This window comes from Dermochelys coriacea, chromosome 14 (genome assembly GCF_009764565.3).
Source record: "Dermochelys coriacea isolate rDerCor1 chromosome 14, rDerCor1.pri.v4, whole genome shotgun sequence".
Classification (NCBI taxonomy): domain Eukaryota; kingdom Metazoa; phylum Chordata; order Testudines; family Dermochelyidae; genus Dermochelys; species Dermochelys coriacea.
Window position 1 is genome coordinate 1508119 of NC_050081.1, and position 11538 is coordinate 1519656.

The following is an 11538-nucleotide window of genomic DNA, read 5'->3' on the forward strand; positions in this document are numbered from 1 at the left end:
GGGCAGAAGGGCAGGGAGGGGGAGGTAAGAGGGGGCAGGGAGGAAGGAGATAAGAAGAGGGGCAGAGGGGCAGGGAGGGGGAAGGTAAGAGGGGCAGAGGGGCAGGGAGGGGGAGATAAGAAGGGGGGCAGAGGGGCAGGTCAGAGGGGGCAGAGGGAAAGTCCCCCCACCCCCCAGGGCTCCTGTCAGGGGCCTTAAACTAGAGGATCTGGGGCCCGAAGCAGCCCCACCGCCGGGATTGGCTGGAGCCGGGGCCGGGCCAGCGCCATGTGACGGGGCGGGAGCGGAGCCGGGCCGGGCGGACTCGGGAGATGGACGGAGCCAAGAGGGAGCCGGAGCCGGAGCCGGAGGCGGAGCGGGGGGCGCAGAGGAGGTGAGCGGGGCCGGGCCGGTCCCTGGGGTCGGTGGCGCTGCATGTGCCCCATGGCACGGGGGGGCGGGATCTGTGCCCGCGGGGGGGGCTCTCGGGCCCTGCGTTCGTCTCTAGTTTCTCAGCGCCCCGCTGCTGCTCTCCACCTTGGTTTCATTTTCTCTGACTCTCCCTCCCTGCCGAGCGGCACCTTGGTTTGGCTTTGGTGCCCCGCTGCCGCCCAGCCTGAACGGTGCCCCTGGGCCGGCAGCAGCCTCACTGCAGGGCCTGCTGCCCGGAGCAGCCCTCGCACTGCTGGAGCTACCGCCTTGAAATGCAAAGAACCCAGCCCCGTCCCCTTTCCCTACAGGGCAACCCCAACCCCACCTGCCAACAGCCGCTCTCGGTGTGGGATGGAGAGTACTGAGGACATCCCAAGTCTGGGCCACCCAAACCCGCTCTCACCTGTGCCCTGCACTTGCACCGTGGTGGGCAGGCAGCTGTTGTATCTTCAACCGTTTGATCGCTTATTGCCTAAGCTGCGGAAGTGGGACTGCTGCAGAGTCTTTGGCTGGACCCAGAAACTCTTACCGTCAGCTAGCCCCGTGTGTTGTGAGAAAAAATGCAAATCTTTAGTCCCACACAACCCCTCCTGCCTCCCAGCAGATTACATTAGTTTCCTGGTGAAGCCATAAAATAATCCAGCCAGGCCAGTCAAATACCAGCTGGGTGGTAACCCCGTGCTGGCCTGGCTCTGCTGAGCATGTCTCCAGGCACAGGGTCCTGCGCAAGGAGTTTGCTGCGTCTTTCTCTCCCTCCTCCCACTGGGTCCCGCTGCTAGGGCCCAGTTTGAATTGGGAAGCAGGAGTTTTGCTGGTGCCAGCCCTCGCCCAGTGTACAGCCTCCTCTCAGGTCCTACCCATCCTGGTGTTCCCACTGCAGTCCCATCACTCCTGCCCGGCCCCCAGCCGAGAGCCTCTGGCGCAAACTCCACATCAGAGGGGAACAGAAGGTCCCCATGTGAGCAAGGGGCATTCGCTGGGCTGCTGGTTGTGTGTGGATGGGGCGGGCAGGACTCCACGCCTAGCTCCTGTGGCACTGGGAGTTCCTTTGCAGTCTCCCAGCCCTCCCCAAGCTGCCTCGCCGACGCTGCTTGGCTGGCGAGATCAGAGGAGGTAGCAGGCCAGCGAGCTCGCTCCTGTTTCCAGCTGAGCAGGTGACATTAGATGCAGAGCCCAGCAGGCAAGAGGCCTGAGGCCAGAACTTTCCACCACCCAATACAAACACGAGGCATCAGGCAGGGCTCCCCCCTGCTCAGAAATGGCTTCTGCCTAGTCTGCTCTCAGCCCAGGCTGCCCAAGGGGGAAATACAGCAGGCTGGGCAGCCACTGCCTCAGTTTCCCTTGCCCTAGCAAGGTACCTCATCCCTCCCAGTCACCAGTCCAGTCTGTCCAGCTTTCCCAGGCTTGGCTCAGGAACCTGTCCCCCTGCACAGAGACCTCCTCCAGCCAGGCTCCCTGGGAGCCAGTGTGTTCTGCGGGAAGGCTACTTATGAATGACCACCCTGGTCACCTTCCCAGCATGCTTTGCTTTGCCTGCATTTCCCAGGGTCCTGCTGGAACTAGCACTCCCAGAATGCTTTGTTTCTGAGTTGAATCTGGGCCTTGACTCCCTCTTAAAGGGCCAGCTCACACTGCAATGGGCTCCTGCTGGTGGTGCATGTGTGTCCCAGCCCGGTGAGCTGTGCTGGGTTCCCCCCGACATGCCGGGTCTTCCTTCCTTCCATGGAGCGTGGGGCTGGAGTGAGGTGTGAGCCACAGGCTCTTTGCCCCAGGCCCCCTAGTCTCTGCAAGGGTGTCCTTGATTCTCTTCTGCAGTTTCCTGCCTGCCATAGAGAGCCAAGGAACCACCGTCCTCCACAAGACAGTCAGCTACGCCCCCCACTCCCTGCCAGGTAAGAGCCCAGCCAGAGGTGCAACGCGCCCAGCCTCATCTGCCACGGATGCTGGTGCAGCTGCGGTGCCGTGCCGCGAGTGAGGGCTATGCTCCCCCGGCTGAGTGTTAACGACCGGCAATCTTTGGGCTTCTCTCCTCCTCCCAGCGAGGCAGTTTGATCGGAACACCACGGAGCCGATCAGCTTCTACCTGTCCAGCCTGGAGGAGCTGCTGGCATGGAAACCCACCAGTGATGATGACTTCAATGTTGCCACGATGCCACTGGCTAACCGGGAACCTCCAGTCCACAGCAAGAGGCCCCGGACGCTGGTGTGCCACGACATGAAGAATGGGTACCTGGAGGACAGGTAGGATCCTCTTCACGGCTCTCAGAACGGAGCACTGCATGCTGGGCACGTGGGCCTCTGCTGACGGGACTTGGCATTTACCCACCACTTCACGCTTCCCGAACTTTAATTGCAGCGGCCCTGGGCAGCGGGTCAGGAACAGCCTTCCCCTTGTCCGCAGCACAGAGCAAGGAAAGGACTCACCCCAGGTGTGGCAGAGCTGGAAGAGAACCCAAGAGCCTGGCTTGCTGTCCCACAGGGACCCACGCTGGTCTCTGGCGAGTCTGCTGAGCGTCATGGCTGCGGGTTTGGTAGGCAGCATGTAGTGATGCTGAGCATCGAGGCCAGCGTGACGTGTGTTATTGCTGCCGAGGGGAATCTTGGGTTTGCTTTCTGTCCTCTGCTTCTGTAACGCTGACAGACCCTTCTCCTCCTCTCTCTCTCGTCTCAGTGCCATGAGATAGGACAGAACAGCACACCCAGCAGGTGTGTGGGTTACCGTCCAAGCTGCTTGTGGGATCCGGGCAGAGACATGCTAGGGGCTAGCCTTGGCTGGCTAGCAGGCTGCCTGCCTGCAGACGGCTCAGCGCCGAGATGTTCTCAGTGTGCCAGGGTTGTGGAATATGTTTGTTCTGGAGCCAAGTGGAGGAGGAACTCCAGGAGCAAGTCACAGGGAGACTGAATGCTCCTTGCCCCCAGGAAGGACGGGCTGTTTCCCAATCAGGTCGGAGCCTGTTTGCTCCCTGTTAATCTGCAGTGCAACTCCAGCTTCATGCTGGGGGCTCTGGCCAGTTCCTCCCGTCAGCTGGGCTGTGGGGTGTGTCTCTGTGTCAACTCATCGCATCCAGAGACCCACGGTGCAGCCTATTGAGAAACCATTTGGGCTACCGCCATTTGGATTGCTGTATCTGAGTGACCCAGCACCTTGGAACTGCGACTCTCAGAGATTGGGCATGAGCCCAGGAGCCTGGTGTCCATCTTGCAGGCTTCCCCAGGCATGTTTGCACCCCTGTTGGTTTGGCGGGCGAGGCTGGAATGTCTCCACCTGCTGCTGAGCGGCTCCTGAGATGGGGAGAAACTCTCCGGCTTGGCCTGGAAGCTCTTTGGGGTAGGGGCTGGCTGTGCCATGCCCAAGGCAGACCCTGATCGGAGCCCTGGGCACCACTGCAAACGAGATAACTGATAATGTCCCACTTGAAAACTCCCCCAGAAAGTCAGGTAATGTTTCCAGCCCCATCCCTGGAGCTCAGAGAGAAGGGGCAAATCCCTCCGCTGCAAGAGGAGGATGAACGATTCTCTGCCACGTGCCTGCACCTGCTGACACAGCACCAGCCAGTTCTCTCCCTGCTCTAGGGGAGTCTCCTGGGGGAAGAGCAGCAGCCTGGCACCTGGGGAATAGATTGTGGGGGCCACGCCTGCCCTGCCCCTGGGTGCATGTAGCTCTCACACGCGCGCAGTCTGTGGGCATCGTTCTCCACAAGTGCTCCGTCTCTGCCCTGTTGGGGGCTGGAGCACTGGGCCATCCCCTTCCTCTGCCTGCAGGTTCATCCAGGGCTCGGCTTCGCGGGACCCCTACGTGTTCTACCACTGGCAATACATCGACATCTTTGTGTACTTCAGCCACCACCCCGTGACCATCCCCCCGGTCACCTGGACCAATGCTGCCCACAGGAACGGCGTCTCTGTGCTGGGTGAGGGGATGCCGGGAAAGACCAGGCACCGCGGGTGGGGCAGGCGGGAGTACTTGTGGCTTTAGTGCTGCCTGCAGGGAGAGGCTGGGAGCTCCTCTGCAGCTGGCACCTCCCGCTGGGCCTGCAGTACCTGGGCACTGGCTGTGGCCAGCCCACCCCCCCTTCCCCAAGGCAGCATGTGCCGGGACAGGCCGGGGTTGGCAAGGGCCCACGCCTCTTGCTCACACGCGTGCAGGTATTTTGGGGACCCTGTAGGGGACCTACTAGCGCCCCCTTCTGTGGGCTGGGGCGTGTGCGCAGAGCATAGAGGCTGATGCTGCCACCTGTGACCTGGCTCTAGGGACGTTCATCACCGAATGGACCAGTGGGGGCAAGCTGTGTGAGTCGTTCCTGGCCGGGGAGGCAGCTGCGTACCACGCCGTGGCTGTGCAGCTGGGCCGCATCGCCCATTTCTACCGCTTTGACGGCTGGCTGGTCAACATCGAGAACACTCTGAGCGTGAGCAGAGCCGCCCATGGTGCCACTCCCCCAGCCCCTCGCTGCCCACCCTCATTGCCCCTCCCCTCCCCCCATGGATTGTCCTGCCTCCCCCAGCCCCTGGGGTGCAGGGATCCCTGACAAGGTGCCCCCGGGCGACGCCTGCTCTCTCCCTCCCCCATGCAGGAGGCAGCTGCACAGAACCTGCCCCTCTTCCTGCATGACCTGCGGGAGCAACTGCGTCAGGACGTGCCAGGCGGGCTGGTGCTCTGGTACGACAGCGTCTTGCAGAGCGGGGAGCTGCACTGGCAGAACGAACTGAACGAGAAGAACAGGTGAGGGGGTGACCCCGTCCGCCTGACAGAGCAGAAGCCCCGGGCACGCAGCTGGCAGCGCAGCCCCCTCCCCTTCCTCTGGGCAGCCGGTAAAGACAGCACAATTGGGGTGGCATCTACCGGCCATGCAGCCTGCGGTCACTGCCCCATGGGGGGGTGCTAAGCCACCCCCCGCGCCTGGCCCGGCCCAGCCTGTGGGCTCTGGGCATCAGCCCCACACGTAGCAAGGAACCCTTCCCTTCTGGCTCCCTGGCAGGGGGATGGCTACCAGCCCCACCCCCTGCAGCCGCTGCTCCGCCCAGGCCTGGCAGCTCTGATTTTCCTGCCCAAGTGCCCCCGACAGAGCTGGGCTTGTGGCAGCGTGCCTGGGGACTGCAGCTGGGGGGCCGTCCTGTGGGGTGGGGCCCCTCCCTGGAGGGTCTGTTCTCAGGGAGGATGGGGTGGGCCTGGGTGTGGGTGCAGTGCCCCAGCACTGTGGCTCTCCCTTTCCTAGGGTGTTTTTTGACGCCTGCGATGGCTTGTTCACAAACTACAACTGGAAGGAGGAGCACCTGGAGCGCATGGGGGCGCAGGCTGGGGAGCGCCTGGCTGACATCTACGTGGGCATCGACGTCTTTGCCCGCGGGGAGGTCGTAGGCGGCGGCTTTGAGACAGACAAGGTGCCTGAGCCTGGCCTAAGGGCATCTTGGGGGCAGGGCCTCGCCCAGGGCGGGATCCTCCGGCAGGTCCCGGGCCCTGGCTGGGCTGAGTCTGGGCAGCCCCGTGCAGTGAGCTGGGCTCTGGGGCAGGTGTCCCTGGAGCGTGGCCTGTGCTGGGCACCCAAGGGCTGAGTGAGGCCATGGGTGCTTCCCCCTCCCACCCCCCCACTCTGCCCCCTCTCCCCGGGATCCATCGCCGTCTTCCAGGGGCACAGTGCCCTGGGGGCAGGGCAGAGCATCCCTCCCCTGTGGGTGGCACCAGGCTGACTTGCTGTGGTTCTGGCCGCCAAGGGAGCCCAGCCCCTCTCTGAGCCTCCTGCTGGCAGAGTCTGAGGAGCCACCAGCCCCTGGGGCTTATGGCTCAGCCCGTCTGGGCTCGGAGTGGGGCGGGAGGGAGGGAGCATCTCACCCCCGTGTTTCCGCAGGCTCTGCGCCTGATCCGCAGACATGGCTTTTCCGCTGCCATCTTCGCACCCGGCTGGGTCTATGAGCACCTGGGGAAGGAGAACTTCCTGCAGAATGAGAACAGGTGAGCTTGGTGGTGCTGGGGTGGGAGCACTGGATGGGTGCCCAGGGTGGAGAGGGGGTGGAATGCATGGATGGGTATGTGGGGGGAGGTGCCCATGCAGGGAGGATAGGTGCATGTGGGGATGCCTATGCTGGGGGGTTGGGCCCGCAAGGAAGGGGGGGTGCCTGTTCTGGGGGGATGGGTGCGAGGGGAAGGGGGATGCCCGGGCTTGGGGATGTGTGTGTGTGTGGGGGGGATGGGAACGCTGAGAAGGCCATGGAGTGTGGCTGCTCGGGTCAGCTGCTGCCCTGTAGTGCTGGGGTGCTAGTGCCAGGCTCTGTGAAGGGCTGAACCATAGGGACCCCAGTGGGGTGTAGAGTTGCTGAGAGCCCTGTGGGAAGGATGCTACGCCCTGCTTGGCTGCACCTTGGGCTGTGCTTCGTGCCCCCTGTGCCAGGGGCATGCTGACTGGGGGATGTCCTTGGTGCCTGGGAGATGGCAATGCTGAGCTGTGCCAGGAGGGGGCACGGCTACAACCATAGAATCATAGACTATCCGGGTGGGAAGGAACCTCAGGAGATATCGAGTTCAACCCCCTGCTCAAAGCAGGACCAATCCCCAATTTTTGCCCCAGATCCCAAATGGCCCCCGCAAGGATTGAACTCACAACCCTGGGTTTAGCAGGCCAGTGCTAAAACCACTGAGCTACCCCTCCCCAGCCAGCCTCTCCTCTCCATGCAGGTTCTGGGGTTTGCTGGCGGAGCTGCTGCCCACTCACAGAATCAGCACGTTGCCCTTCAGCACCTGCTTCTGCCTGGGTGTGGGCATGGGGAGATTCTCAGCTGGGCAGGTGAGTGCGGGGGCGGGGAGGGCAGGTCCCAGGCATGTGGGGAGATGGGCTCATGAGCAACCACCAGCGTGACTCGGGGTGCCATGTGCGACGGGGCCCAGCCAGCATGTCCTGGCTCATCGGGGCTGCTCTCTCCTGCAGGAGGAGGAAATCAGGCCCTGGTACAACCTAAGTGCCCAGGAAATCCAGCCCCTCTTCGTGGACCAGCAAGCGACGGGAGGGGCAGGCAGCTGGCTGCGCACACGCTGCTCCCTGCAGGATGCCTGGAACGGGGGCAGCTGCCTGCTGATTGAGGGGATCATCCCGCCTGACACGGGCCATGTGGCTGTCCGGTGAGTGCGGGTTGGGGTGTTGGGTTGGGGGCACTTGGGCGGCTGGGGTGGCAAAGATCCATTTCTCTCTCACTAAAGGCTGGTATGGCACTGCACCAGGGGAACGAGGGGGTGTGTCCGAGTGCGTGCCATGCGCACCGTCCCCTGTGCACTGGGCCAGGAGTGCGCAGCCACAGACCTAGTTTGTGGTTCTTGTGCACAGCGTGTTGCACGTGTGCCACGTGTGAGCTCACAGCATGTGTACACAGCCCATGGGCCGGGCTTGTGCTGCCTGCATGCTGCATGCCTAGCTTGGTGCTCGTGTGAGCTCGTGTGTGTACGCAGCCCACGGGCCAGGGTTGTGGCTCTCGTGCAGCTTGTGGCATGCATGCTCAGTGGGCCAGCTGCATGCCGCGTGCCGTGTGTGTTGCGACATGTCTTGTACCCCATGTAACTCCCCCCCCCCCCTCTCTCCCTCCCTTGTCTCTCTGGGTGGATTGGGGGTCACCAGCCTTTTCTCGTTCCAGATGCCAGCTCCCCCCAAGCTCTTCCTGTCTCTGCTGTACAAACTGGAGGAGAAGCTGCCCGAGGTGGCGGTCGCGCTGGAACTCACCACATGGAACTCCGGCTCCTGCCATGTTGGCAACATCGCTGCCCAGCTGGGTGAGGAGTCTGGCCCCTCCGCGGGGATCTCACGCTGGCGGGCAGGCTGGGAATCGGTCTGTCACGCGGCTGGAGGGTGGGATGCCTGTGACACTTCTGCTCCTCCCCAACCCCATGTGTCCTGCGCCCCCTTCCCCCGCCCTAACTGCTCTGTTCCCTCCCACAGGGGCGGCCACCCGACATCAGCCCCAGCCCCTCCCCACCCTGCCCCCTCACCTCTCCGGGCTGCTCAGGGGCTGTGGACAGCAGAGCATGGCAGGTTGGATGAGGCGGTGAGTGTCCCCAGCCAGGGAGCCGTCCTGCCTCAGGCCTGAGCGGGGCCGTGGGGTTGGTCTCTCCAGCGGCCCTGCCAGTTCTCCCCTCTTACCTCACCCAGGTGCTATGAACTGGAGCTGCGGGACTGTGCCCTGCACGACCTGTCGCTGATCCTGTCATGCCACCAGCCAGGCCTGCAAGAAAGGCACTTCTCCTGCCGCCTTGGGGAGATCCGGGTGAGGGGGCCACACGGCACAGTGCCCCGGCACTGCCCACCTGCCATCCCTTGTAGCAACATCTGCCTATGGAGCCTAGGGGAGGGGAAGGGAGTGTCTCCGGGGAGCCCTGCCCCCTGCAGATGGTTGCAGCAGCTGCTGCCCTTCCGGGGGGGTCTGGCTGGGGGTGGGGGCAGTGCTGAGGTGAGGTGCCCTCCCTGCATGGATCCCTCCTTATGGGTGCTGCTCTGGAGAGCCCATCTCTGCCCGGGCGGGCCCTGGGCTGTATCTAAGTACCTGTCTCCCCTGCAGGTGCTGGATGCCGACAACCTGCGCTCCTCGATGCCCCGAGTGCCCAGCCTTGAGGCCTCCCAGGTGCTGTGGCACAAGGGGCCTGGCCCAAACCAGCTCTCCCTCAGCCTCACCTTGCGCTGGTCCTACCCCCCCAGCCAAGCCCGCTGCTTCCGGATCCACTGCCAGGGCACGGCATACCCTAGGGGCCAGGTGCTGCCCCTGCCAGAGCAGCTCCTTGGGGTGGCACATGCCACCCTCTACCGTGTGGTGGGCTTGGCAGTGCCAGAGGCGCCCCCCAAGGAGTCCTGCCATGTGGAGTTCTTCGTGGAGCCGGTTCTAAACGAAGGGGGTGCCGTGGATCGGTCCAGATGGGGGCGGCTGGTTCTGGTCTATTCCAACCCAGCCAGCGCTAGCACCTATTAAATGTGACCTTTGGTACAGTGCCTTCTAATTGGGCATTCTTGGGGGAGCGCAGGGCTAGCCTGGGGGCTGGGGGCATGATGGAGGGGCAGTGGCAGAGCTGGGGGGGGCCTCTGGGCAGGAATAGCAGAGATCTTGGGTAGCCCTGACCAGGCCACGACCCTGGCTCCTCTCCAATCTTGTCCCATTGGAATGGCTCCTGGCCAGCCGCTGGCACCACCGCTCGGGCAGCCGCCCCGCCCCGCCTGGGGCTGGGACTCACGGCTGCACTGCTGGGGTGAGCCACGGGGGGGCAGCAGAGTCCCACGCTGGCTGGCAAGGGGCGGCTGGGGAGCCCAGGGCTGCTCAACCCCCCTTTCCCTGGAGCTGCTGGGCAGCGAGGTGGGGACCCTGGGCAGGGCCCGGCAGGAGCCAGGCCCTGCCCTGCTCCGTTCACGCTGCCTGCTCCCGGCGTCGCCCGGCCCGGCTGGGTGCTGCAGCCTGCGGCTTTTCGCACCAGCCTGGGTGCTCTGCCTGCGGGGGGAGGGGGAGGGAGACTGCCCCCAGCTGCATGTAGCACGCGTCCGCAGCCAGCTGCTGGCCCACCTTGCTGCTCCTTTGCACCCCCGGGCGTGGTGGCGCTGGGCAGTGGGTCCTGGAAGAGCCCAGAGCCAGCAGCGGCTCTGGGTCCCTCAGCCCCCGAAGGCCCAGGCAGCCCCACTCTTCAATTCTCTGCGCTGGTGGCGGCTGGGCTCCAGGAAGGGAACGGCTGAGCCTGCCTGGGACAGCCATGGCTGCCGGCTGCATGGGGGTGGGGGGGGCGCGGTGAATGGTTGTGGGCAGGCAGGGCTGCTCCTGGTCCTGAGCTGCTGTATGCCACGTGCTGGGTCCAGTGCGGGGAGACAGCCAGCGCCCGTCCCTGGCTGGGGTCTAGCCCAGAGAAGGTGCAAGCTCCATGGAACAGCTGAGTGAGTGCAGAGGTGGCTGCAGCTGCTTGTCGCAGGGCAGTGGTTCTCTAATGCTGGCTCCCTGGATACTTTGAGGAGAGGAAATTGATAGTGGCAATTATTTCCTCCCAAGCTCGTGAACAAGCAATTAGCAGGCAAGGGGGTAGCGGTGCTGCAGCGCCAGGTTCACCAGCCCGGCTCCCTGCGCCAGCGGGCCCCAAGTTTACTGCCAGGAACATTAATACGGCGGCATTGGAACTGCTGCTGGGCCGAGTGGAATCGCCCTGAAGTAAACCAGCTGACGGGGTGAATAATGAAGGGCTCAGTGCGGCAGGCTGCGTGCCTGCCATGCTGGGGGGTTATGTGGAAGGGAGCAATTCGCCGGCTCTTACCCTGGGAGGCTTTTAGTTCTTTATGGTGCTTCACTCAGCTTTATCCACCCCGTGCAGCCTGGGCTGTGCTGAGGGGCCTCCCTCCCCTGGTGCCTGAGCCCCACGACCTGTGGGGGGGGCAGCTCGCGCCCCACAGACCTGCCTTGAGTGTGTTTTTGCTGAAGCAGGAAGCCGGGTGGCTAGGAAGAGGCTGGCAAAGGCAATGGCTTGGTGCCCTGCTATGTTGCCTGGTGTGGGGTCTCACAGCCCAGCCCCGCCGGCAGGCAGGGATAAGAGGCAGAACATGGCGCTTACCCAGCTGTACAGTGCAGTGCGACCCGCAGAGGTGCTGCAGGAGCTCGAGCCTGGTGCACGGAGGTGCCTGTGTGCAGAGTGGCTGGGTGGTAGAGTTCCCCCCTTGGGCACCAGCCCACTCTGCGCATTTAGGCTGTGCGCTAGATGTCCCAGGAACACCCGTTTGCCAGTCACGGGTCAGCCTGGCCCTGAGCGGCGAGGACAGCCTTCCTAGTACCCCAAGCAGGGGTCACACAAATGCTGGGGGGGGGCACTGCCGGGGCTGTGGTAGCAGTGCTAGCTGGGTAGGGGGCTCCTGGGGCTTAGGCTCTATGCAAATCCAACATAAACCTGAACAGGGTCTGCCCCACACTCCTTCGAACCAACACCCGGATGAACAAGGCCGGAGGAATGCCAGGCCTTGCCTGCTGGAGCAATGCCAGAGTAGCTAGCTACAAACTGAGTGCAGGTGCCTAGCTCTGGCAAATTTAAAGGGGCAGCCCCCAGAAAAGCCTCCTGGGAACATTCCTGTCAGAGGGTGGGCAAGCAAGGCGTGGGTGCTGTCTGGTGCACAGCATCATGCCAGAGTCCAAGGGGGC

At 63.7% G+C, this 11538-nt stretch overlaps 1 protein-coding gene across 3 annotated transcripts; it reads left to right on the forward strand.

The window, feature by feature from the left end:
• Positions 1–258: 258 nt before the first annotated feature.
• ENGASE (endo-beta-N-acetylglucosaminidase) lies at positions 259–9371 on the forward strand. Of its 3 annotated transcripts, none has more exons than XM_038371228.2 (14): positions 259–373; positions 2227–2303; positions 2451–2652; positions 4174–4322; positions 4663–4820; positions 4986–5134; positions 5628–5793; positions 6258–6361; positions 7082–7190; positions 7332–7522; positions 8013–8164; positions 8331–8436; positions 8541–8655; positions 8947–9371. In XM_038371228.2, the coding sequence occupies exons 1-14, from the start codon at positions 312–314 to the stop codon at positions 9349–9351; spliced, it is 2145 nt and encodes a 714-aa protein (XP_038227156.1). In that variant the 5' UTR covers positions 259–311; the 3' UTR covers positions 9352–9371. The 3 variants fall into 3 exon arrangements, with proteins under 3 accessions (XP_038227156.1, XP_043352505.1, XP_043352506.1); XM_043496570.1 differs by having other exon boundaries at positions 8013–8143; XM_043496571.1 differs by lacking the exons at positions 259–373; positions 2227–2303 and having other exon boundaries at positions 2451–4557; positions 8029–8436.
• The last annotated feature ends 2167 nt before the right edge of the window (positions 9372–11538 follow it).